This window comes from Mustela nigripes, chromosome 4 (genome assembly GCF_022355385.1).
Source record: "Mustela nigripes isolate SB6536 chromosome 4, MUSNIG.SB6536, whole genome shotgun sequence".
Lineage (NCBI taxonomy): Eukaryota > Metazoa > Chordata > Mammalia > Carnivora > Mustelidae > Mustela > Mustela nigripes.
The window spans coordinates 11,895,489-11,922,551 of record NC_081560.1 but is presented as its reverse complement, the minus strand read 5'-3'; the positions used below and the strand labels follow the sequence as shown (position 1 = coordinate 11,922,551).

Sequence of the window (27,063 nt, the reverse complement as noted above, 5' to 3'; positions counted from 1 at the left end):
GTTTTGTCACCTCAAATGGCTTAGTGGCCTTTTTCAATGGGTCAATGATCCCTTTGTTAGAATACAATCCCTACTACCTAAACTTCAACTGCCTAAGGGGTATGGTATTTGTCATCTTTGTCAAAAGGGGTGGAAGAAGGGTTGTCATGTATAGTCACAATATGGGGACGTACAAATCATCCACTCTGTTGAGCAGAAGGGACACAGGCATGCTGGTGCGACCGAGAGCATCTATTTAGGCTTCAGTGTGAGGCTGGACATAGGGACAGCCTGTGTCACATGATCTAGATTTCCTGCTGTGGCAGCTCAGTAGTTTCCCATTGTATTTCTAATCCAGGACATGTATTTAAAGATTCTGGTATAGATGCCAACATCAGCTCTCAAAACACATCCATCCAAAAAAGTCAATATTCCTTGAAGTACCCCATTGCAGACTGCTGGCGCAGCTGTGACTTCCTGCCAGAACAAAAGGAATATAGGGTTATCTTATCTTTCTGGCAAAAGACACAAGAAATAAAATGGGAAACCGAAGGCACTGAGAGTACATTACCTTGCAGGGCTGCCTCCTTCCTGGAATGATGCCCAGGCATAGCATACTATCTTCGATCCTGTAAGTTTTATAGGCCTCAAGGCACTCATTCCTGTAGACTATGGAGATGTTCACATTCTGTAGTGAGTTGGGCTCCTTGGCTAGAGAAAAGAAAGGTGTACAACTTCCTTAAGAGTTAGTAGATAACAAACCTCCTTTTCTCCTTGCGCTCTTTTTCAGCACCTTTCTTCTTCTGGAAGAAAGGACACCAGATCAAACACTGAGAGAAATCACAGATGGGGCTGGCTGGATAGTAGGAAATGATCAGATTAACCATTTCTCATGATACAAATGTTTATCTCTTTATAAAAGAGGCTAAATTCCTGGAAGTGATAATGCAAAATATGAGACATCTCTGCAATGAAATCAATTACTTTAACAACTCTAAATGCTTAACTGACTGTGCTTGGGTGGTATAGTCAATTAAGCATGCAACTCTTGGTTTCGGCTCAGGTGGTGATCTCAGGGTTATGAGATCGAGCTCTATTTCAGGCTCTGTGCTCAGGGTGGAGTCTGCTTTAAATTCTCTCTCCCTCTGCCCCTCCCCAAAGCCTTGCAAGTACACCCTCCTTCTCTTTCTCTCCCTCAAATAAACTAATAAATCTTAAAAGTAAAATTTAAAGAATAGCCTTAACATGGAATTCTTTGTTATTTTATTTTAGTTTTTGAGCTTTCACGTTTATTATTTGTCCCACAGTTTAAATTCATCAGTCTCCTTTTAAATTTTTTATTGAAATATATAAGACATATCACAATGTATAAGTTTAAGGTGTGAAAAATATTTATTTGATATATTTATAGATTGTAATATGATTGCTATTGTAGCTATAGTTAACACCTCTATCATGTCATATAATTATCATTTCTTTTTTGTGGTGGAAGTAATCAAGATCTAGTCTCTTAGAAAGTTTGATTATAATATGATATTGTTGTCTGTATTCATTATGTTATACATTAGGTCTCCCAGACTTATTTCTCTACTAGTTGTAAGTTTGTACCCTTAAATAACATCTCTTTTACTTTGAAATTTCTAGATTCTAGAGAGAATCTAGTTTTAATTTGTCAGATCAGAAAAATTCAGTATCTGCTAAAAAGTATAAAAAAAAAAGATTACTTCATTAGCCAGATCAAAATAAACTGAATTTTGGAGGTGGGGTGGGGGTAAGTTGTATCTCTCTTTGACAGAAGTGTCATAACCCAGATGAGTCAAACGTACTGCTCACCAGGGGGACATTTATTTTCAAAACTCAAATTAACACTCACAGGACAAAACATTTCTACTTGTATAGAGGACAGAATGCTAAGTGAAATAAGCCAGATGAAGCAAGACCAAGACGGTATAATCTCACTTCTATATGGAATCTAAAAAAAGCCAAACTCACAGAAATGGAGAATATAATGGTGGTTGCCAGAGGCTGGTGGGTGGAAGATATGGTGGGGAGGGTTGTTGATCAAAGAGTACAAACTTTAGTTATTAGATGACTAAGTACGGGAGATTGGACGTACAGCATGGTGGCTATGGTTAATAATACTGTACTCTGTACTTAAAACTTTTTTTAATATTATATTTATTTATTTGACAGAGAAAGATCATAAGTACACAGAGAGGCAGGCAGAGAGAGAGAGGGAAGCAAACTCGCTGCTGAGCAGAGAGCCTGACGCAGGACTCAATCCCAGGACCCTGAGATCATGACCTGAGCTGAAGGCAGCGGCTTAACCCACTGAGCCACCCAGGGGCCCCATGTACTTAAAACTTTCTAAGAGAGTAGATCTTAAATACTCTCACCACACACATATACATAAGGTAAATATCTGAAGTGATAGACAATTAGCTCGACTGGGGGCATCATTTCACATTATATATATTTATATATACATATATACACACACACAATATATGTACATACACTACATATACACTATATATACTATATGTATATGTACTATATTTGTATGTGTGTGTCTCTGTGCTATGGGTGTGCACATATATATATATGAATATGATACTATACATCTTAAATCTATATAATCTTTATTTTTTAATTATATACCTCAATAAAGCTGGGAAAAAAGAATTTCTGCATTTTTGATATATTCGAGGAAGTGTACCTCAAGGTCTGAAAAGAACAGTTTAAAACGTTTGGGACAATGGCAGCACAGTTAGAAAACGTGACTTCTATCCTTCTATCCTAACTTTTATAAATATAGAGTCAGGGTAAATGGATGGGTGTAATCTAACAGGCTTGATCAACATGAATCTCCTTTCTTCATACTATGGTATATAACAATGATGAATATTAAATACAAAAACAACTTACTCAGGAGCTAAATTGTACTAATAGTTCTTCCTAAAGGTCTCTCATAGAACTATATAGTACATTCAGACCATAGTTCCCTTTTCCTTATAGTCAGCCCTTCCTTCTCCCATAGCCATTACTCTCTTTATTAATTGCTACAGATAGTGGTTTCGAATTTATAAAATATTAGAATGGGATAGTGGGCAGACAGGCTCAAAACTTAGAAGAGAAAAAGCTGTCTTAATTTGCTCAAAGTTTTTTCATGGAATTGAAGCATGTGAGGTAGAAGAAAACTGAGATTGAACATGTATTTCAGGAGGTTCAGATTATATGGAGAGTCTCCACTGTTACAAATGGTAGTTGTTTTTTAATTTTGTAAAGAAATGAGTGAATGTTCAGAATGTTGCCAGTGAAAAATGTTTCAGAAATATTTTTCTCTTTTTTTATTATGTTGTTAGCCACCATGTAGTACATCATTAGTTTGCTTTTTTTCTTTTTTATAAGATTTTATTTATTTGAGAGAAAGAGAGAGAGCAAGCACAAGTTGGTGGAGAGACAGAGGGAGTAACAGACTCCCCACTGAGCAGAGAGCCTGATGTGGGACTCGATCCCAGGACCCTGAGATCATGACCCAAACTGAAGGCAGATGCCTAACCGAAGGAGCCACCAGGCACCCCTCAGAAATATTTTTCTTAAACTTTTTATATTTATTTTTGTATCACAATCTTGCATACAGAAATTCTGCCTGATTTAGCACAGTATTATATGTTTATCTTATGCTTAAAACATGCATATTATTTCTCCTTCTTTCAAGGCTTTAATTCTCTTTATTGCCTAGAACGGTTTGAAAACATCTGATAAGTTTGTAACACATTTTGGAGTTCAGAAAATTGATGCTCCAAAGACAAAGTGGCCAACCGTTACCCAGCAAATTAGGACTAGAATACAAATGTCTTCTTCGCACTAACATCTTTTCTATCATGTCTGGAAACAAAGATGATAGCAGGATACAGTGGGGGGGAAATGCTTGAAGGACTCCTTTAGTGAGGTATAGGGAACGGGAAAAGAGATGACAAGGATGAATTAAGAGGTTAGAAAGAAGCCTCACTGGGAAGAATTCAGAAGCCAAGAGTAGAGAAGGGAAAGAATGTGTCCTACTCTGGGAGAAAAGGATTATCTTGAGGTCACTCACAGTCATCACATCGGTTGTAGGCCCATGTGGAGACCATGCACATGGCTCCTTCATGGACAGGTTCTTCAGGCAGGTTGACCAGTTTCACATAGTCATTAAGTTCAACACTTTCTCCCAGCTTGATTAACATGAGGTCATGCTCAATAGAAGTGGTTGAGAAGTATGGATGTTGGATCATCTTCACATGGCCAACCTCTTGTATATCGTTTTCATTGTCATTTGATGGATTTGTAATCCCCAACACCACCTGAAGCTTTCTGGAACAATGTAGTTGTTTGAGAGAAGACTTGGCAGAGATTATTTATTCATCCTTATGAGCCTTTATTAGCCCCCTCCCACAGACCTTATTCTCTACTACTGAACATGTCCCCAGAAAGCCTCCCTAACCCCACTTCATTGAGCAGTGGCACCAGGCAGGGAGGCGGGTCTCTGCCCAACCAGAGAATCCAAAGCACAAAGTGGCATTGGGGGCTTATTACTCACGGTAAGTTGCAGTGGGCGGCTGTGATCACCCAAAGGGGGTCGATCAGAACTCCAACACAGGGCAAGTAATCAGATTTCAGGTAGACCAGGTATGGGGGAGTGATATCATTTCGGTAATTTGGATCAAAAGCCAGAGCAACTGGAAAGAGAAAAATAGACAGGAAATTCTGAAATTTTAGCAGAGATCATTAGAATAAAACAAAGGAAAATTACTTAATACGTTTAAGTTCCTACCCTTCTCCCCAGTACCTTTTTCTGTAAGCTAAATTTGCAAACTGGCTTACTTTCTTCTAAAAACATGAATAAAATGATAGAAACATATCAATTTCAAAACTAAAGGGGCTTCCCTTTTATTGTCAATAAATATTTTTCAGATTAAAATATAGGTTTTCTTAAATATCTTCTACAATTCAGTGAACATATGTTAAATCAACTCCTGGAGAACTTACTATTTATACTTTTTTAAGAATGCTTTTACCAGTCCCACCCCTTTCTCCCTACAACAATGCAAGGCAAAACAATATAACTGACATTTTAAAGAACGGGCCAACTGTTCTCACAATCTGAGGAGAGGGAGATAATTCAACAGGTTAAGTGTGAGCACCTCGTATATGTCAGGCTCTGTTACAGGGGTTTACACAGAATGAAGCAGAGAAATACCCCTGCTCTTGTATATTCTGATGAGAGAAGACATTCTATAACAGTAGACACAAAACATAAGTAAATGGTCTAGTGTATTACAAGGTGATTGGTGCTGTGGGGAAAAATAGTAGAATAGAGAAAGAGGAAAAAGCAGTACAGAGATGTGCATGTGTGTGGTGGGGCATTCTGAAATATTACACAGTAGTCAGTTTAGGTAAGCCTTGTGGACAGGATGAGAAATGACCAATGAAATGAAGGTGGGGGAGTTAGATCATCAGATATCTGGGGAATGGGGATCCAGGCAGAGGAAACAGTTGGAGACTTTTTTTTTTAAGATTTTATTTATTTATTTGACAGAGCGATCACAAGTAGGCAGAAAGGCAGGCAGAGAGAGAAGAGGAAGCAGGTTCCCTGAGGAGCAGAAACCCCGATGCAGGGCTCGATCCCAGGACTCTGGGACCATGACTTGAGCCAAAGGCAGAGGCTTAAACCCACTGAGCCACCCAGGCGCCCCATCCTGAGACTTTTTTATGGAGCATCATAAAAGCCAGTGTGGCTGGCGTGGCAGGTGAAGGGGAGAAGAGCAGGAAAGGATGGAGGCAAGATCATGATACAGAGTTTTGTAAAGCCTCATAAGGATGTGGGACTTTCTTCTGAAGGAATGTGGAACAGCATCAGGGTTTTGTGTAAGGCAGTGATGGTCATTTCCTTATTGAGAAATGTTGAGTGTAGAGGTAGAAAGCAGAGAGGCCTGTTAGGGGATTTATGTGATAATCCAGGCAGATGATAGTGTCTTGGCCATTGTGAACAGGGGAGGTGGTGAGATGTGATTGGATTTGGGATATATTTGGAAGATAGAACCAACAAAATTTTCCAAACAGATTGAATGTGGGGTGTGAGAGAAAGATTTTATGAATGCCTCCAAGGTTTTTGCTTGAGTAACTGGAACCTGTAAGGACGAGACCAAAAACACTTGAATGCTCTGCTATGTCTGTTAGTTGAACCTCTGCTTTCAACCCCTGCCTCTGCTTCTCATTCACTCCCGAGGGGAGAAGTCCCATTCCGGATGGGCCCAGAGTTGGGTCACAGTCTTCCCTGGTATTAGGGTTTCAGTGTCCATGCCTCCCCAAAGAGCATGCAAGCAATAAAGCTGTTTGGTTTGGTATTAGGGTTTGGTATTTGGATTTTAATGTCCATACTTCCAGAAGAGCATATGAGCAATAAAGCTGAGGTGAGGCAGGCAGACAGTGTCACCGGTGGAAAGCTGATGGGGGCAGTGGCAGTGCTGAGGGAAAGTCGGTTCTATACACTTGTAGTCTGGAACATGCCTCCTGTCTGTATCTGTCTATCTTTCATGATTCCCCTAGGATCTCTCTTTGTCAAGTAAAGAGAAAAATTGTGAAGATACTCACCAGGCAGGTTCAAGAGAGCCCAGAAGAAGATAAACTTCATATTGATTTCAAAAGCCTTTTCAAAGGATGAAGTTCAGCCTAGGGTCTCTGGAAAGGATGCAGAGGCGGGGTGGAAAAGGACTCAGTAAGATACAGCAAGAAGGGGTTTCAGGGTTGAAAACAAAAACATGAATTCCTTTAGTGGCAGGTTTCAGCTCCCAAAGAGATGTCCATTGGTCAGAATAGGGAATGATGTCAGGTCTCAGAGGGACAAGAATGGAGAGCAGGTGATTTGGTCCCTGACAGAGAACGGATCTGGAATTCAGCATTTTGCTTTCCCTTTTCAGGGTAAAACATACCTAATCTGAGAGATGTTGGAGCTCAGAGTGTTTCCCAGCCCCCTCTTCTCTGGTCCACCCTTTGTCAAACTCTGAAATCAGGTCCTTCAAGACAGTGACCCCTCCCATCTGTGTGATGCTAACCCCTGGTTGTGTGACACAGACATTTGTCTCCAACGGCCATAACCCAGCCAGCTGGTGCTGGTCTGACCCCTCTGCCTGACACTGAAACCCTCCTTGAGATAGATCAGCTTTTCCTTTCATGATACTGTTCATCCACTCATTTATTCAAACAGCTGGCAGTAATTTATATTATGTGTCTGACTTGTGCTAGGCTCTGTGCTCACTGTAGAGGATGCTTAAATGTGAAGACACTGCTCTGCCTTCAGAGAGCCTATAGACCAGTGGGAATGATAGGTTCATAAGAAGGCAATTGCAAAACAAAGCGTTCAGAGCTAAAACTCCACCGATATCATTGTCTAGGTGGAAATATTAGCAAAACACGTTGTCCGTTACATGATTTTGGATCCAAAATATATAAGGAGATCTTTAAACTCAACAACAAGAACATGAATAACCCAATTAAAAGTGCACCAAATATCTGAACAGATACTGTCCCAAATGCATTAGTCTGTTGAGGCTATGATAACAAATTACTATAGACTGGGGATCTTGAACAACTGACATTTATTTTCTCACAGTTCTGGAAGCTGAAAGTCCATGATCAAGGTGCCAGCAAATTCAGTTTCTGGTGAGAACTCACTTCCTGGCTTTGTAGGTTACTGTATCCTCCTGCAGTACTTCCTCTGTATTTATGTATACAGCTCTCTGGTGTCTCTTTTTATAAGGACATTAATCCTATCAGAACAGTGCCCCACCCTTAGGACCTCATTTCTCCCAAATTATTTCCTTATAGGACCTATCTCCAAATACAATCACTTTGGGGTTTATGGTTTCAACATAGGAATTTTGGGAGGACACAGTTCATTCCACAACAACAAAGAGGAAGTATAGATGACAAGTAATATAGGAAAAGATTCTCAACATACATTAGGAAATTACAAATTAAGGCAACAATAAGATACCACTACACACCTGGTAGAATGGTAGAATAAAGTTTAAGACCAAGAACACCAAATGTTGGTGAGGCTGTAAAACAGCAAGAATGTTCATTTATTGCTGGTAGGAATACAAAATGTATAGCCACTTTGGGAGATGGTTTGGTGGTTTCTTAAAATCTAAACATAATCTTACCATATGAGCCAGCAATCACTCCCCTGGTTATTAACTGAATGAACTAAAAACTTATGTCCACAGAATCTTACACCTGAATAATTACAACAACTTTAGTCATAATTACCAAATCTTGGAAGCAACCAAGATGGATAAATGGATAAACAAAATGTGGTGTATCCACACTGGAAAATGTATTATTCAGTGATTTTTAAAAAACAAGCTATCAAGAGATGAAAGAAAAAAAAAGATGAAACACATAGAGAATCCTTAAATGCATATTACTAAGTGATAGAAGCCAGTTCTAAAAGTATTATATATTGAATGGTTCCAATTTATGACATTTTGAAGAAAAGCAACCTATGGAGGCAGTAAAAAGATGAGTGGTGGCCAGAATTTGGGATGATGGGGAGAAGAGTGAACAGGAAGACCATGGGGCATTTTTAGGGAAGTAAAATGATTCCATATGATAGTCTAATTGCAGATACATGACATTATGCCTTTGTCCAAACCCATAATACTATATAACATAAAGAGCAAACCCTAACATAAGCTATGGACTTTGGTTACTAAGAACGTATCAGTATTGGTTCATCTGCTATAATGGTTATACTACATCAGTGCAAGATATTAAAAAAAAACAACAACAGACTGCTTAGTGGTAGACTACTCCGGGGATATAAGTATACACTATAAAATTCCTTCAGCCTCATTGCATGTTTAAAATTTTTTATAATAACATGTGGGAGAAAATTTTAAGTCTTTAGTTAATAAACATGCAGTGTAATATTAGTTTCAGGTGTAAAATATAGTGACTCAATACTTCCATACATCACCTAGTGCTCATCATAGCAAGGGCCCTCCTTAATCCCCATTGTCTATTTTTACCCAGGTCTCACTCTCTCCCCTCTGTAACCACCAGTTTGTTCTCTGTAGATATGAGTCTGCTTCTTGGTTTGACTCTCTCTCTCCTTTTTTCCCTATTCTCATCTGCTTTGTTTCCTAATGTGGGAAAAGTTTTGGTTTTTTTTTTTAATTGAATTATGTGCTTTGAGCACAAGGTTAAAGATACTTCTTGAGTGTATACTGTGTGAAAGGAAAGAGTTTCTAAAAAATTATACTTTACCTGGGTCTTAGAGAAGGGGAAGGAGCTTGTCTGGCATAAAAAGAAGAGAAAAAATAATTCAAAAAGAGGGCAAGTCTTCTGTAAATGCAAGACTATGTGAAACAACATGGTGTGTTTGTGGAATAGCAACCATGTATTACAGCAGAAGTGTTAACCGGGTAGAGAAAGAAACAGGAATTATATAATGAAAAGTCTTATTATGTAAGCCTTGCATATATAAGACTTGCATAAGTCCTTACTGTGTGAGAGATAGGGATCCAATACATTTATTATTTTATGAAATTCTATTGAATATTTTGGACAAACCCCAGTGGGGTTATTGCAATTTCCTTTCCGTGGGTGTGAGACCTGTGACTTCCTTTGAACTAATAGAATATGGCAAAATTATGGGATTTCATCTTGATAATTACATCGATAGAGAATATTAACATTGTGTATACACACACATATACACATCCACCTTGCTATCATGCACAATAGAGATTCTTCTCACTGGCATGGGGTCACGAACAGACACACTGAGGAGGCCTAAGTGGCAAAGAACTGTGTATGGATGACCTCTCTGCACTAAGGATAGCTTCAAGACCTGAGAGCAGCTTTCAGGGGAGAGCCCACAAAAAGTATCTGTTATCATACAACCAGAGGGAAATGAATTCTGCCAACAACCTGAATAAGCCTGGAAGCAAATTCTTACCTCAGACTTTTGCTAGACCCTGAATGGAGGACACACCTAAGCCATGCTTGAACTCCTGATTTGCAGAAACTGTGAGATAATATGTGCTCTTTTAAGTTGTTCAATTTGTGGCAATGTTTTTATGCAGCAATAGAAAACCAATACAAATGCATACTGTGTACCAGCACTTTATTAGCTATTGATGATTTAGTGGTAAGGAAGATGAGATGATAAAGTCTAACAGAGAAGATGGGTGTAAGAAAACCTGACATCATGAATGTCAGAATGGTGGAAGGAAAGGGAGATAGAAGCACATATAGCAGGGACCCTAACATAAGGGTCAGAAGAAGACCTCCTTGAGGAAGTGATATTCGAGGTTTAAAGGATGAGTAGAAGTTAATCAAATAAAGAGATGGGGGAAAAGCCTCTGGGAAGTTGAATCAAGACTCAAAAGAGAAGAGCATGTATGAAAGAGAGTGAAGACAGACCAAGAAGAATCCTCCAGAGCAGACTGTTCAGGAATTATCAAGTAGGCACTGCCTACAAAGAAAACCCAGGAGGCAACCAGAGAGCAGATCAAGGGAGGACATCCTTGGGGTCCATATTTTAGATGGAATAGGATTTATTTTGTTTAAATGGTGATAGGAAAAAGTCAATAGATAGGGGAAGTGGAAAAATATAAAGAAGTAGAGATGCTCAATAGAGCCGTCCATGAGGAAGTCAGAGGAGAAGTGATCCATATCATAAGTGAGGGTAAATGCTGGAGACAATAGGGCCTCACTTCCAGAAAAGATCAAAAAGAATGAGGAAGAAAAGCACAAAGTATGTTTGCAGAGTGGGAGGTAGGAAAGTTGAAATTATCATTGATGGTTTCAACCTCCTAGTTGGACATCATTCACTGAAGATGAAGCACTGATGGCCAGAGGAGGAGGAGAATGCTTGAGGTGGCCATTATGAAACATTGTACAGAGAGTGACTTGGGAAGTTCAGGATTGCCAGTATGTGTTGAAGACATAATTTAGAAATGATCAGATGATCATTTTATTAAAAACTCTGGAATAATATGAATCTGATTCAGTAAAGGGGACAAAGCGTATTGGGTAGTGAGTGAATCAGAGACAGGAAGCAGGGAGAAACTAGGAGCAAGGCTGCCTGAGAAGACAGGCAAACAGAGGGACTTGTGCTTTGGATGGCCAAGAATTACAAGAAAAGGAAACATCTTGAATTAAACTTGGCCTTAGTGTATCCCAAATTGAGAATTTGATTCTTTTTGTTTATGTGTCAGGAAAAGCTATGGGCTTCGTCATAATCCAGCTTTTTTTTTTTTTTTAATATTTTGCTTTGGTGGAGGAAGAAAAGCAGAGTATATCAGTGTCTTGGAAACAACCTTTCTCCCCTCCCCTGCAATCTCTACAGTTGCATGGATTCACCCCCACTCTCATGGGATGGAATGCCGAATCTCTTCCCTCTTTGTAGAGTCTTTTCTTTCCGTGTCATTATTCTCTCTAAACTCACTGACCCTCTCTGATCCCCTTTCCCTTCCTAATAGATGACTTCATATCATACTGCCACTCCCCTATTTGTGACTTCATGGCTTCTCACTGTAGACCCATACTTTTGGGTGACTTGGAATCCTTTCAATTCCATATTTTTAGATGTCTTGGTCAGTGCGTCCTGGATGGTCTACATCTCTCCACTCTATGCTAGGGCAAGAGAGGGACTGAGCATCATTCAGAGCTCTTCCCACTAGCACAGAGCTCTGCTGAAGTCCACAGCTACCACCCATAAATATATAACTCCCCTATTGTCATTGCCCAGACATTATCTAAGATCTAGATCTTTGTCTCCAGCTGTGTGCTAGACATGATCACCTCCATGTCCTTCAAGGATCTTATGTATAACATGCCTGTCTTTCCTGCTCATGATTGTGCTCTGACCCTTTACACATGAAAATATTGGTTTTCTGCATGTTTGTGAACCCTCATCTACGCAGATGTCCAAGTCAGAAACTTGGGCATTATTCCAGACACTTCTCTTTCTACTCACAGTCAATACGTGTAAACTCTACAGGTTCTGCTTCTTCACTATCTCCCAATTCAGAAATTTGATGAGGTTCTACCATAGAGCATGACACCTCCCTCTGATCCCAACAGGATAAAATCTAAATTCCTTCACCAAACAGTTCAGGTCCTTCACAATCTAAACCTTGCTCACCTATAAATAATAATCTTTTATCACATCTTGCCTCCTCCCCTGCAGACAATTTACTTTCTACCCTCCAGTATTATTTATTTAGTTATATTTTCCAGAACATGCCACATTTTTGTCCTTTCTGACTGACTTAACTGTTCCCTCAGATTTACAATATTCTCTCCTAATTTGTCTGCCTATTTGGTGAAATGCCTTCTCGCTGTGACACCTGGAATTTTTTTTTCCTCTGCTTTCCTTAAACTTACTTCTTATCTCAATTTTAACAATAGCCATAAGGTGTTATAACTGGCTGCTTGATGGCCAAGCATAGGTCATAGTCTCTCAAGTGTCCCTAGCATATGCAATGTCTGCTAAGGAGCTGACAACTCAATACTTTTTGAAAGGGATGAACACTTGACAGGCACGTTGCTACATTTCTCATCATACTGGCAGTTAAGGTATAAAGAGACTGGCGGTCAAAGCATGAGTTCTTGGTGTCTTTTTTTTTTTTTTAAACTGAATGTTTTCTATTTGGATTCTATCCAAGAACAAGAAAGGTCAAGAGAATTGTGAATTCAGTACAGAAATCATGAAGATGTTTCCCTGGGGGACAGAGGAACAGAGTGCCTCAGTGGGTATTAATAGTTTTCATGATCCATCTTGCATAGTGATGGACTTCTGTGAAGAACGCTTCACTTCCCAGGGTGACACTTCCTTTGTCCCAGCACAAGATTCCATGCAGCCTCCCATTGCAGATGGCTGGAGCAGCTGAGACTTCCTGCCAGAGAGAGGGAACAGGAGGTCAATGTTGCTTTGTCCTCATGGAAAAAGAATAAATTCAAAGACATGGCATATTATAGACTCAGAGGCATCTAAAGGACTAGACTCATTTTTCTTGAAAGGTAACAACCCTTTCTTCACATCCACCTAGATCTAACTTTTCTTGGTTCAAGCTTGAGCCCAACCTGAGTTCAGGCAGGAGGAGAAATGACAAATAGTTCTACCGAGAACTATAAAATGAGGGAAGAGGAATTAATGACCAACCCAAAGACCTGGGGGGAGAAGGAAGCGACTCCAGGTCTTTTGGATGAGCACCATTTGATTTTCTACAATCACCCCTCCTCTTCATGGACCCCCTGCAATCTTTCTATCTGAAGAAAGGAAAAATACCTTGACTTTAGATATGATGTTCAAAGGTTTTCCCACACACATGATGTGTACTGCCATTCTATTTCCTACCATATTGTTGCAGTAATTGAAGGGATGAGAAGGCTGGTTTATCCACGTCAGGATGTCAGGGTCACTAACTATGGGGAAAAAAAGACAAATGAAGTCCACAGTTACTGTGCTTGTCACACATACTCTTGTGATGACTCCCTACTTTGTGAACACATTCCATCCTTCTGGGGGTTTCTCATTCAGTAACTATGTCAGAGCTGCAGATTCAGATCACGACGTTTTTCCTTACATCAGACAACAGATCTGTCATTCTCCGTCTCCTTGGCCTAATTCAGAAACCTTTGAAAACCCACCAGAGATTATAAATGACCATGAAAACAGACACAAACCCATTATCCCTAAGAAATCTTTATATTTGGCATCTACGTCAACTTCTTTATATTTAATCATTTAATTTTTACATTTACATTTAACCATAAAGGGAGAAACTATTTGTAATGTGTCTAAAGCTGCTTTTTTAATGAAATAGATCATTTATAAATGGATTATTTATAGGTGTGTGTATAAGGATACGAATATATTTCCCCCAAAGAAGTCAGAGTGTTCATCTCCCTCATTGTAATTGTTACTCTACTGTTAACCTCAGAATGCAAGATTTCTAACCAATATAATTCTAATCTCTGGTGGGAGAGACAAGGAGGAAGGCAACAAAAGACAGATTAGAGATTGCACAAACTAACCCTAGTGTGGCTTACAGAGCAGGATTTTTCTGATAGTGTATCAACCTGATGTCCTAAAACAGAAAGTGTCAAGTCAAAAAAGAGAGGGGAATTATGTTCAGTTTTAGGTTTTTAACCTTGAATTGAAATGTGTAGCATAAACAAGGCGAAAGTAACCAAGCACTTGAAATAATGAATTCCTAATAAACATCCAAACTCTTACACCAAAGAGCTTACAGAATTAGTTTGTTACTATGATTCTGACATGCAGAACCCATCTGATAAAACCTTTGTATGATTTTATTTTGTTTTCAAACAGTATGTAACAAATTACTTTTGTAATTACTTTGAATAAGACTTGAAACTCAAGGATAAAAATCATAAACTTCAATTTTTTCAGATAATATATTCATGGGGGGCCTAGATGGCTCAGTGGGTTAAACCTCTGCCTTCTGCTTAGGTCATGATCTCAGGGTCCTGGGATTGAGCCCCGTATTGGGCTCTCTGCTCAGCAGGGAGCCTGCTTCCCCCTCTCTCTCTGCCTGCCTTTCTGCCTACTTGTGATCTCTGTCTGTCAAATAAATAAATAAATTCTTTAAAAAAAGAAAATATATTCACTTAGATTCCCAGAAATTTTCTTCTGAATTAAAAATGAAGCTGCCAAATACTGAGAATATAAAATTCCCACTTTTTATTTGTTTTTATGGGACAGATGGATTGTTCTGGGGCCATCAGTGCTGGGTGTAAACCTGATTAATGTCATGACAACTGCATCAGTGAACACAGCTTCAACAAGACAATCAATGTCACCTTTGTAAAATCAGCCAGTCTGGGGGTACCTGGGTGGCTCCGTGGGTTAAGCCTTTGCCTTTCGCTCAGGGCATGATCCCAGTGTCCTGGGATGGAGCCCTACATCGTGCTCTCTACTCAGCGGGGAGCCTGCTTCCCTCTTCCCCTCTGCCTGCCTCTCTGCCTACTTGTGATCTCTCTCTCTCTGTGTCAAATAAATAAATAAAAATCTGTAATACAAAAATAAAAAAATAAAAAAAAATCATCCAATCTGACCTCCTCCAATATATATGCCGGAAAGTGCCAAACAATGAACAACCACCACGCCCCTACAGATGTAAACTCCTTCAGGCCTCTGAAAGTCCTCCAATCTCTGTACCAAAAGCTTTCCCCAAACCCCATTTGGCCCAGTACTCTGCTCTGCTCAGTAAGATTAGTGTTTGCTCAGCTTTGTTCCTCCTTACTATAATCATTAATAAATTTAGCTTTATCATTTCATTTCAGGTATTGAGTGGTGGTCCCATTATCCTTTAACAATCCCTAAAGAGGGTATGACAGGTTTTTAGCAGCCCCATGTAGTAAAGACCCACCAATAACCAACAAATGCGTATGAAAGCAACTTTCTTCATAAAGTGCCCTTGGTAAAACATGCTCCTGCAGAGACTGGATTTTCTCTGCCCATGCCAAGAGAGCTCAGAGGCTGGAAGCATGCATGCCAGCAACAGGGTCTGTGGCAATTTTTCTCAGAGGTAGGTCAAGGCCAGAGACACACCAACAGTATGTCATAATCAAAATCAATGCCCCTGTGCAGGCCCTGGTGTCCACCTGTGAGGGGGAGATTTGGGGGAAAGCAGTAGGTATAAGAGTTGCACTCTGTGGGTGGGAAGAGCTCCCTCAGCTACCCTCATCTCCCAGGGTCTGCTTAAGCGAATCATCATCAACATAGACTGGGTTGTCTGTGGCAGGGGATGGGAAGTGTCCTCTATCACCTCACTGTAAGTTCTGTTTTTGGTTTTCTCAGTGCTGTTGGATAAATTGCGTGGTGGACTTTCAGCAACTGTCAATGAGACAGTAAGCCAGCTTCCCACAGGACACTTTGATACTGTTCTTAGGTGAGGACTTCTAGTTCCTCCACTGTTACCTGAATTCAGTTCCCTGGACTCTGGTCTTCAATATTCTAGAGATAGGGCAGTTACTGCGTGGTCCACTCATTAGTGTCAGATTGGCTGCTCTGTATCAGTCTCTGAATGATATTTCTTGGCTTACAACCTCGGTAGGATAAGGTCCTGGCAATAATTACTGTAGGGTCAAAAACATTACCTCATGGCAAGCATTCCCTTCAACTATATCCCTCCACATTTTTTTCCCAGCTCCAAAACCTCCTCAGGATGAAGAACACAGACTTAAACACTTACGGTTTTTGTATTCATTCCAAGTCCAGGTTGGGATAAAGCAGGAATCATTCAATGTTAAGGGCTCCATAGATATGGCTATGGTCCCCACGTGGGAGTTGAGTACAGCAGGCTTGGACAGTTTTATCAGCATCAGGTCATTTTCCAGAGATCGTGCCTTGAACTCAGGGGCAGGGATAATCAATGAGTAATTCCGTATCTGCTCTTTCTTATTTCTGATGCTGGGTTGATAAACTCCCAGTCGGATTTTAATGCTTTGGAAGAAAGAGGGCAGGGTGTTGGGAAAGAGAATGTCACAGAATTGTCAGAATGGCAACAAATGTCAGAAGTGACCTCCCCAGTCATCTTCATTTTCTCTCTCGTTCCTGAGAACTGAAGTGACTTGCTTTGGTTTGTCATTGTACTAGTTCACGGGGTTGTTGTATTAGGGTCTAGAGCCAGTGTATATATAAAATCTGGCATGTATCAGTCACCTAGAGCACACTTGGTACAGTCTAGTTTTATTATTGGTACTAAGATTTGGAAAATCTGAGTGGGTAAGTAATAGAGATGTGCCTTTACCATGTTGTCTCAAGCAAGTGTATAATACCCTTCATTTCTAGATATTCTTAGGTCCTCCCAAGCCCATGTCACTATATTTGCAATGTGCTGCCTTCTTTATCATCGATCCTCAAGGCTCTTAGTCTATCAGGATTCCCATTATGATTTTCCATTGTATTTCCTGGACACATTCAAACACACCCACTTCATCACCAGGAATCCAATTGTGCCACAGATACAAGCACCATTTCCTACCAAAAACAGTTCATGCACTAGATATGGCTAAGGAAAGAATATTGAATTTTCCAACTCCCATTCTTGGAGGGGACGAACTATCTTTCCTTTGTATGTCTTATCATGTGCGGAGCAGGGGGTCCATCTGTGTTTGAATAAATGGTCTTGCATGATCAGGTGGCTGAGAACTGAGTTTTAAATGAGCCTTGTAGACTCTTGAAACTCTAAATAGGTCCCAGGTTCACAGCACATTCTCATGCAGTCACAGCAGGGATGCAGATTTACAAGGGGGAGCAGGATTTTGTGCATTGTTTCCTTGTCCTTCTCCTGTTGCCTGCGTCCTGTGGCTTCTGCCTGACTCTTCCCTCACTCTGTAGGCATTCCCCTACTCACTACAGGCCACACTGGTCTTAAAGTTGGCCAAATACCTTCATTACTTCAGGGACTGTACGTACAGAGAGAGTCAATTATCATATGGTTTCACTTATTTGTGGAGCATAACAAATAGCATGGAGGACATGGGAGTTAGAGAGGAGAAGGGAGTTGAGGGAAATTGGAAGGGGAGGTAAACCATGAGACACTATGGACTCTGAAAAACAATCTGAGGGGTTTGTTCTACCTGGAATGTTCTCCCAGGCTTTATGCATTCAGCTGCCTCCTCCTCTTCCTGTTGGTCTCCTCTCTTCAATGCGGCCTGAAATGACCACCTTAACCAGAGCAGATCTCTGGTTTCATTCCTGTATGTTACAGCTTGCCATTCTTTGGTGTTTTATTTTGGGGTGTTTATTTGTTTTCGCTTACGTCCTCTACCAGAATATAAGCTTCAGGAGAGAAAATTTATTTCCATCTTGTTTCTTTGCTCTTTTCTCAGTGCATTAAACAGTTCCTAGACATAGTAAATGCCTAATAATATGTTGAATGAATGGATATTATTTATTCTCCATGAGAGAGTCTCCTGATACCTTCCTATTGATCTCCTCCTAAACCACCCAAATGGGTGTTATTTTTCCTACTGGGAAGGAGATCCTCTCTCTTCTCTGCTTTTCCCGTTCCCTTAGAATGTCATTAAGGGTGGTTGGGATGCCCCCCCAGACCTGCTTTTGTTTAAACAGATCCCTCTCAGCTCCCAGGAACAAAGGGATACTTACGGTAAAGGGCAGTGGGCAGCTGTCAGTACCCACTCAGGGTGAATGAGAGACCCCACACAGGGTTCTGATCTGGACTGCAGATAGACCATGTATGGAATAGTAAAATCTTCTGGTAAGTTCGGGTCATCATCTTTAGAATCTGTGGCCAGAATAACTCCTAAAGAATTAATAGAGTCACAGGTAGAAAGAGAGTCAAACAGAATGAGAGGCAAGAGTTGGCTAGGGTAGTTGTTCTCTGACCTAAGGCTTTTAAAGATAATACCAGGCTGAGTGAAATAAGTCAAGCAGAGAGAGTCAATTATCATATGGTTTCACTTATTTGTGGAGCATAACAAATAGCATGGAGGACATGGGAGTTAGAGAGGAGAAGGGAGTTGAGGGAAATTGGAAGGGGAGGTGAATCATGAGAGACTATGGACTCTGAAAAACAATCTGAGGGGTTTGAAGTGGCGGGAGGGTGGGAGGTTGGGGGAACCAGGTGGTGGGTATTATAGAGGGCACGGATTGCATGGAGCGCTGGGTGTGGTGCAAAAATAATGAATACTGTTATGCTGGAAATAAATAAAAGAAAAAAAGATAATACCAGGGACTACAAATTATTTTAAACATCATTTTAAAAATCAGAAGGAATCATACATGTCACCAAAACTATATGCATTACGGACCTTGACACATGTCTTTGTTTGAGATGGAAATGTATTAAAATTTTGTGAGACTAACTCATGCGCTGATCAGAAACCCTGATTGGCAGTGTGGTATATTACAAAAAGGGGCGGGGGGGATGCATTAGTCCTTTCAAACCAATATTTTTTTTTCAAAACATTATTTTTAACTAACTTTTGCCAAATAAACAAGAAAGTCATAATTACATACCACCTGACTTTGGCAGTGAGAGGGATGGAAAGGCTCGGGGCAGGGATATAGTGTACCCGACCCGCCTGCCTTCCCTGCACACTCCTCTGGGTCCACCTGCCCAGAGGGCGATGTGGCTGGCCAGAAACAGTGGCAGTCCAAAAAATCCCCCACTTGAGTCTCAGGAGAGAGTGGGACAATATAGTGACTTATCCCACCATGACCACAGGGCTCGGAGGGACTGTAAGAGCCCCCCGATGGAATAAGTCAGCAGAGGGAATGGTTCCTTTTGTTTCCTTCCACAGTTAATTGAAAGAAATGCCCACCCTTTCCTGTCTACTCAGTTGTGGCTACCTACTTCCCCTTCTGACCCACCCCACCTATCCCTCTCCAGGAAGCCAAGGCCAGCTGCTCACCAGCTGTGCTTAGAAGAGTGAAGATGAGACAGGGCTTCATGGCAGGCACGAATCTTGCCAGAAGTGGGCTAGTTGGATCACGCTGCAAACCGTCCCAGTCTTTAGTCCAAGTGTCTTTGGCCACGACAGCTGGACAGAAACCTTAACTGGGGCTTAGAGGAAGAAGCAAGGATCTCATAGCAGTCTTGAGACTAGTGCTGCTCAAAACCCAATTATATGATGCCCAGCTTGGCACTGTCTCTGATGCAGGATGGAAGAGGAAGGAGCAAACCAATTCAAGCACCTGATGTCTCCTCTCTGATCGCAAATCTCTCAGGAGTTTGATGTATCTGCTGACACTTTCCTTCCCTCTCTGTGACATGGCCTTTCTTTGTTGTCCCATACTCCCTTTGTGACGGTGTCCCTCCCGGCCACACTCATTTGCCATCTCCCTTCTTCTAAAGGGTATCTCTGCCATTCGTAGAGACTCACCAAACATTTAGATAATTTATTTAGAAATAAATTTAACCAACCATCTCTTGCTCCCCATGTTCATGAAGAGGAAGCTGTGGTCCTCATGGAAGTTATTGGCAAAATCAGGACTCAGACTGAATCTCTGGATTTCCTCTGACATGTTAAACTTCATCTGAGCCCTGTGCTCCCAGAAACAGTGACTGTTAAAAATCCTCAGAAATTTGGGTTCGGAGAAATGGCTTACCACAAAGAACTACCCTTCTGCACAGGAGTTACTAGAGACTTTGCCACTCTTTCTTGTGGCTCCCATAAAACTCGGGATGACTCTTGTTTACCTGTGACAAAACCAAACACAGAACTTTCCCCTTTCACTTGCACCTGCTAAGGTGGCCAGAACTGACCCTCCCATCTCCCTGTTCTTTGTCTCATGAGTGATTAGCTAAGCTTAGAATTCCTTTTTCCCCTGAAATTGGTTAAACACAGAGAAAACACTTTTTGTTCAGCTGACTGAGAAGTCCCCTGACTGAAACCAGTTGTTTTTGTCAACTACAAAACTCCCCACTATAAACATGTTTATTTCTCCCTCTAGAAGTCTTAAGGCAAAACCATCCTGCTGAGACACTCTGATCTTTGGATCTGGGGTGTTCTTACTGCAATAGTCTGAATAAAATCATTCTTCTTTCTTGTTCAGTTTTTATCTTTGACATTTATTACTCTCCAATGTGCTACACTCCGGTTTTAAGTTAGCCTTATATGGGAACTTAACTACCTTCCACCCCTGCAGAGATATGAGACAAATAGTGGGTTCCATCAGAGACAGTTTTCTGTCTCTGATGCGTCCTTCCTTCTCTGGCTTTGGTATCAGACTCATGTTGGCTTCTTAAAATGAGTTTGGAAGTGTTCCCTCCTCTTCAACTTTTTGGAAGAGTCTGAGAAGGATGGGTGTTAATTTCTCTTTAAATGTTCACTGGAATTTGCCAGTGAGGGTTTTCTCTGTTGGGAGATTTTTGATTACTGAGTCAATCCCTACTCCTCACTGATCTGTTCAGATTTTCTAATTATAAAGTATTTACAACAGTGAGTTCTAATGGGAAATAAGAAATGCTATGTAATGCTTATTAAATGAAATGACTATGACTTTAGTATCTCCACATTTTCCAGGCTTCTGGGGATGCCTTTCTTTCCCAATGTCCAAATATTTCTGTGAAGTCCTATATAGTGGTGAAGAGCATGGACTCTGGGGTCTAGCTTCTAGGATTTGATTCCTGGCAGCAAGACTCATGGCTGTCTTACTTTGAAGAAAACTGTTGACCTCCTAAGCTTCATGTAAGGAGGAATATTCATGCCTATTTCTTGGATAGTTGTGAGGTTTGAATATTACTTGAAAGTATGTAGACATATTGAAAAAACTTAATAAGTACTGGTCGTGATGATATTGATGATTGTATTTTTCACCTCTGCCACAAGGAGGAATGAATCCTGAATACTAAGAAGGACTAAACATTCAGTATGTCTCTGGTTCACAGAATTGGGATTTTGACTCAGCCCTATCCTGGGCATGCTGCTCCTAAAGTCAGAGATTTGAGGCTGTTGAGCACCATGAGGGCATCTGGAGCACAGGTGTCCACAGTCTACTATAGCTCTCTCCCCCAAAATAAATTACTTTGCCCTCTCATTGTAACTGTGTTTGGCTCGTGACACACGGTGACGAATGTGAGACTCTGAACAGATGTGGGAGGATGAGGGTGGAGCCGGTCCATAATCCCAGCCTGTCCTGCACTGCACTCATTCTCAACTGGCTTCCTTCTCAGACATGAATGTGGGTGATGGGACTTTTGTAAGGTGGTAAGGGCTACGACTAAGTTTTGTGAAGTAAACAGCCTGGGAATTTCACTGAAAACAAACAATATATCTGTTCTGTAAAATCTATTATATGTTTATTGATAAAAATATAGGGGAAAAAACAGCAGAAATATGAAACAACAATAAAAACTCACTAATTATAACTCCACTTAGCGTTGTCCACTGTTAGCACAGCCAGCATTGCAATACTTTTGGCTCGACCCATTCTCTATAATTTTCACTCAACAAAAAATTGTCAATAATTTTTGACTTTTTAAAAAAAGAGCAAACAGTTTAAGGTTATCAGCACTATTGAGAGGAGGGTACAGAGATTTCCCATATACCCTGTAGCCTTCCCCATTTACCAACATCCCCACCAGAGTGGTACTCTTGTTACAAAGGATGAGGCTACACTGACACATTATTACCCATCAAAGTCCATAGTTTAGTATGACTTGTGTCATTAGAGTAGCATATAGAGTATTTTCACTCCCCTAAAAGTCCTCTAGGCTCTGCCTGTTTATGCTTTGCCTGACTTCTGACCCTTGGAAACTGCTATTCTTTTTATTGACATCATGATTGTGCCTTTCCCAAAATGTCTTATTGTTAGAATCATACAATATGTAACTCTTTCAGTTTGCTTCTGTCCCTTAGTGATATGTACTTAAGTTTCCTCCATGTCTTTTTGTTGCTTCATAGCTCATTTCTTTTTAGCATTGAATCATATTCCATTGGCTGGATGTCCCAGAGTTTATTTATCAATTCACCTACAGAAGAGCATCTTGGTTGCTTCCAAGTTTTGCCAATTACAAATAAATTTTCTATAAACATCCATATGTAGCTTTGTGTGTAGAGACAAGATTTTATCTCGATTGTTGGATCATATGATAAGACTATGGTTAGGCAGAGTCCATAGCTGAGATGGGGTACAGATAAATGATGATTAGACTGAGCTACTCAGAATACATGACTATCTCCAAGATTAAGTAAAGACTTGTATTTCTCTCTGTTAAATGAGACAGAACTTCTTAAGTGACCTTTAAAAGTACAACTAGAATAATACCAAGATAGTAAGAAAATACCTTTATTTTTTAAAGGCCTTTGAAAAGTTGGGGCTCCTGATGGCTCTGTTGGTAAAGCATCGGCCTTCAGCTCGGGTCATGATCCCAGGAACCTGGGACTGAACCCCAGGTCAGGCTCTTTGCTCAGTGGGGAGTTGCTTCTCCCTCTCCCTCTGCCTTCTTGTGCTCTCTCTGTCAAATACATAAACAAATACATACATATATACATAAATGAAATCTTTAAAAGTATAACTAAAGGCTTTTAAAGTTTTAGTTTGATACCAAAATCACTTGCTATAAAAGATGAGTGACGATAATAGTTTACCTTTAAATAATGAATTAAATAAGATTTCTAGGGTTAAAAAGGCTTCTATCTGTCTTATTAAAGCAAATTTTCTCCAATGAATTCATCTTGAGCATGTGCTGAAGTTCTTTGCTTGTTAATGGAAAAACCAACAAGTGGCTTATGGTGTGTACCAATACGAAGTAAAATTCCACAAGCCTATCTATCCTATATGGGAAAAAATATTTATGGAACGCTATCTATCCTATATGGAAAAAAAAAAATACTCAAGGAGCTGCACTTCTATGTGCAGATATTGCTTTATTTTACATAGCTACAAAAGGTCATAACCATGAGGCTGACAGTTGAAAGCCATCTCAGAGTTCTCAGGAGAAAGTGATAGGTAACTGAACTTGTCTGTACTATGATTAGACATAGCAAGGAAAAAAAACACTTTTGACTTTAGGTAGTTGTTTCTAATATCAGATTGTTACCTCTTTATATATTTCCTTAGTTTTGCCCCAAAGATACCATGTCTTTCCTGGATCTTATGGAATTATGAATTAAGGATTTATTTGTAGTAAATATATGTTGGTTAGAGATATCTCTTCTGACTCTGTAAAGTGGCTTATTTCAAATTACAGTATGTTTTCATAAGTCTTTAAAAAAACAAGATCTAGTTATTTATTTTAGAGCAAGAGAGACAGAGCATGAGATGGGGCAGAGACAGAATTAAAGGGAAAGGGACAATCCTCAAAAAGATGCCCCACTAAGCCAGATGCGGGGCTCGATCCCAGGACCCTGAGTTCATGACCTAAGCCAAAAAAACAAGTCAGCTGCTTTTCCACCCGAGCCACCTGGGAGCCCGTGTTTTCATAGGTCTTTTTATGTGTTTCTCTGATTACAATGTTCACCCTTAAACAACATGAGCTTGAACTGCATGGGTTCACTTATTTGTGGACTTGTTACAGTACAGAACTGCAAGTAAATTTTCTCTTCCTTATGATTTTCCTTAAAAAACAAAAAAGCTTTATTTATTCACTTGACAGAGAAAGGGTAAGAGAGTACAAGCAGAGGAGAAGCAGTGGAGAGGGAGGTGCAGACTCCCTGCCTAGCAGGGAACCCCAACGTGGGACTCGATTGCAGGACCTACGGATCATGACCTGAGCCAAAAGCAGACGCTGAAATGACTGAGCAACCCAGGAGTCCCTCCTTATGATTTTCTTAAAATACTTTATCTCAAATTTACTGTAAGAGTATAGTATATACTCCATATAACATACCAAATATGTGTTAATCAAACGCTTATGTTATCAGTAAGGCTTCTGGCCAACAGTAGGCTATTAGTAGAAAAGCTTTGCAGAAGTCATAAGTTACACAAGAATTTCTGACTATGCAGGATGTTGATGCCCCAACCCTCATACTGTTCAAACATCCACTGGAATTTAGAAGCAGGTCTGTGCCTTCCAGTCAGCCTCCCCTTTATCCAGTTTCTCTTCCTGCAGCATTTGCATGGAACAGCAATCTATTCAGTCTTATTTATTTGTTTTCTGTTTACCCAATGAGAATACATACACTGTGAAGGTATTTTCTCCTGTTGTATCTTTAGTGCATTTTTAAAAGTGTTGGCCCATGGTAGGTTTTCAGTAAGTATTTGTTAAGTGGTTGAATAAATCAACAGAATAGTTACATTGTTTCTACTGAGGGATGTGCCAGGTTTATTTACTCAGACCTTTGTTAAATGGATATTTGAGTTGTTTCTGGGTTTTCAGGATTTCACAGACGATATATCGACAAGTACCCTAGATTACTCTCGTGGAGATTGTGGTCTCCTCCTTTCCATCCACTCCCTCTCCTCCTGGTGACTAGTACTACAACTACTCAGTTAACCAAACACACACCATGTAGGCCTAGATTCTTGCAGCATGAAAAGCCCACCCCTTGCTCTGATGCCATGCCAGGTCACTTCCTTGTGAATTAATTAGCATAATCCCATTTGATTATTGGCTCAGGGTTGTGCAAATGACCAGATTCAGATAAAGACATACAATATGATGATCTGGGAAAGACGGTTTCTAGATCTGGTGGGAGCAATTTTGTTTATCTCTTTCCCTGAATACAGAGAAGGGAGATTAGGGCCCTGAGGGCTTTTTGATCACAAGGCTTAATCCCTAGGATAAAGTGACAGAAATGGCAGTAAATGAGAGTAGTGCACAGGGCAGAGCCGGGAGTAAATTGGGTGCTTGACATTTTCGCACTGCTGAATCACAACATCGCTGAAGCCTTCCTCATTTCTAAGAGTCCATTAATGCAAGACCTAATGAGCTGGATATTCTAGTCCTTGCAACCCAATGACTTCTAAATGCTACCCTCCCATGTATGCTTTGTTTTGTTTTTACATGCATGTTTTATTAGGATAGAGTTCTAGAAGTGAAGCTTCTGGGTCAGAGAGTGCACAGATTTTACAGTTTGATGTAAATATACAAATTACAGAGGGTTAGATTTTAAAAAGAGACAGAAAGTGACAAGAGAAGCTAAAAAGGGACTACAGAATGGTATTAAGAAGTGGGATTTTTTTTTTTTTTTTTCCGTACTTCTCTTCAGGCCTGCCCTGATCTCTCACCGTTTATCTCTCTCACTTAGCCGGCCAGGTCTCTGAATCTGCCCTCTACTTGGGCAGAGGTGGGTAGGCCTATACTGATGGTGGCGATGGAGTGGAATAGAAAGCATTTCAGAGGAAACAGGAGAAACGTTCAGCTCATTTGTTTCTGCACAGAGGCCTTGGGTGTTTAGCTAAGGTAGATCTATAGCTACCTATTTTAACAAAGAGGAGTCATGTATGAAATTAATTTAGACTCTATGCAAACATAAAAGCAATTCAATGAGAACTATGGAAATAAGACAGGACAGCTTAGTTATGATCAAAGAAGACTTTAATGTAAAAAAAAAAAAAAAAAAAAAGGAATTTGGGCTCCATCCTGATGGCACTGACCAGGCAATATTAAGGGCTCAGGACTGCTCCCTATGAACACGCCATCCAGAGTTACAGAGGAATAGAGATTTGGTAGTGAGGTGTGTACCTTACCATACTCTCCTCTTCCAAGATACCCAGTATGGACTGCATGACTGTGTCCCTCCACCAAATGTATGTGCTCAAACCCTAATCCACAGTGGGATGGTATTAGGGGGCAGGGCCTTTGCAAGCTTTAGATGAGATCATAAAGGTGGAGCCCCTGTGATGGGATTAGTGTCCTCATAAGGAGAAACTAGAGCCCTCTCTCTGCCCTGTGAGGACCCAGTGAGAAGGCCACTGTCTACATGCCAGAAGTGGGCCCCCACTATTTCAATGGCACCTTGATCTTGGACTTCCCAGCCTCCAGAACCATGAGAAATTAGTTGTGGTTTAAGCCACTTCATCTATGGCATTTTTGTTGTAACAGTCTAACCTGACTAAGATAAGATCCCTCCTTCACCTTATCAAGGAGGCTTGGAACACTTCTCCCTTTCAAACCTCCTCCACCTGCTCCAGTGTTTCCATGCTCAGATCCCATGATATCTTTTTCCTGGATCCATACTGCATGTGCACAAGAATCCTGTGCTATGACTTGTACTCCAAGCCAACTCTGTAGCCAAATCTTCTATGAACTTGGTGTAATAGATCTATTTCCTGCAAATATACGTGCATTTGCACTTCCTTTTTCTTAGAGTTCAAAATACTACATTATTTGGCCTGAGATTTGGGAGGCTGGTGGTGGAAGAGGGGCACAGATTGCCTGCACACATCATGGCTATTATAGCAATAAAACCCCATTGGGAAAACAAGAAAGATCTTAGAGAACTGGAACACATAGGTCAGTAAAACCTAGGAGAATGCAGGAAATCAGTAATCTATAAAAATTTCTCCACCTGGTGGTTTCCCTCATCTAGTCTCATAGAATTTCAGATAGATTAGAGCACAAAAGAAGACTGTGGTGTCATAGC

At 40.4% G+C, this 27,063-nt stretch overlaps 1 protein-coding gene across 1 annotated transcript; it reads right to left on the bottom strand.

The window, feature by feature from the left end:
• Positions 1-306: 306 nt before the first annotated feature.
• On the bottom strand, positions 307-6,655 carry LOC132015508 (probable inactive serine protease 58). Its single transcript, XM_059395983.1, has 5 exons — positions 6,616-6,655; positions 4,562-4,700; positions 4,079-4,335; positions 551-690; positions 307-456 (listed from the first exon to the last, which is right to left on the bottom strand). Exons 1-5 carry the CDS (start codon positions 6,653-6,655, stop codon positions 307-309), a joined length of 726 nt encoding a protein of 241 aa, XP_059251966.1.
• Between the last annotated feature and the right edge of the window lie 20,408 nt (positions 6,656-27,063).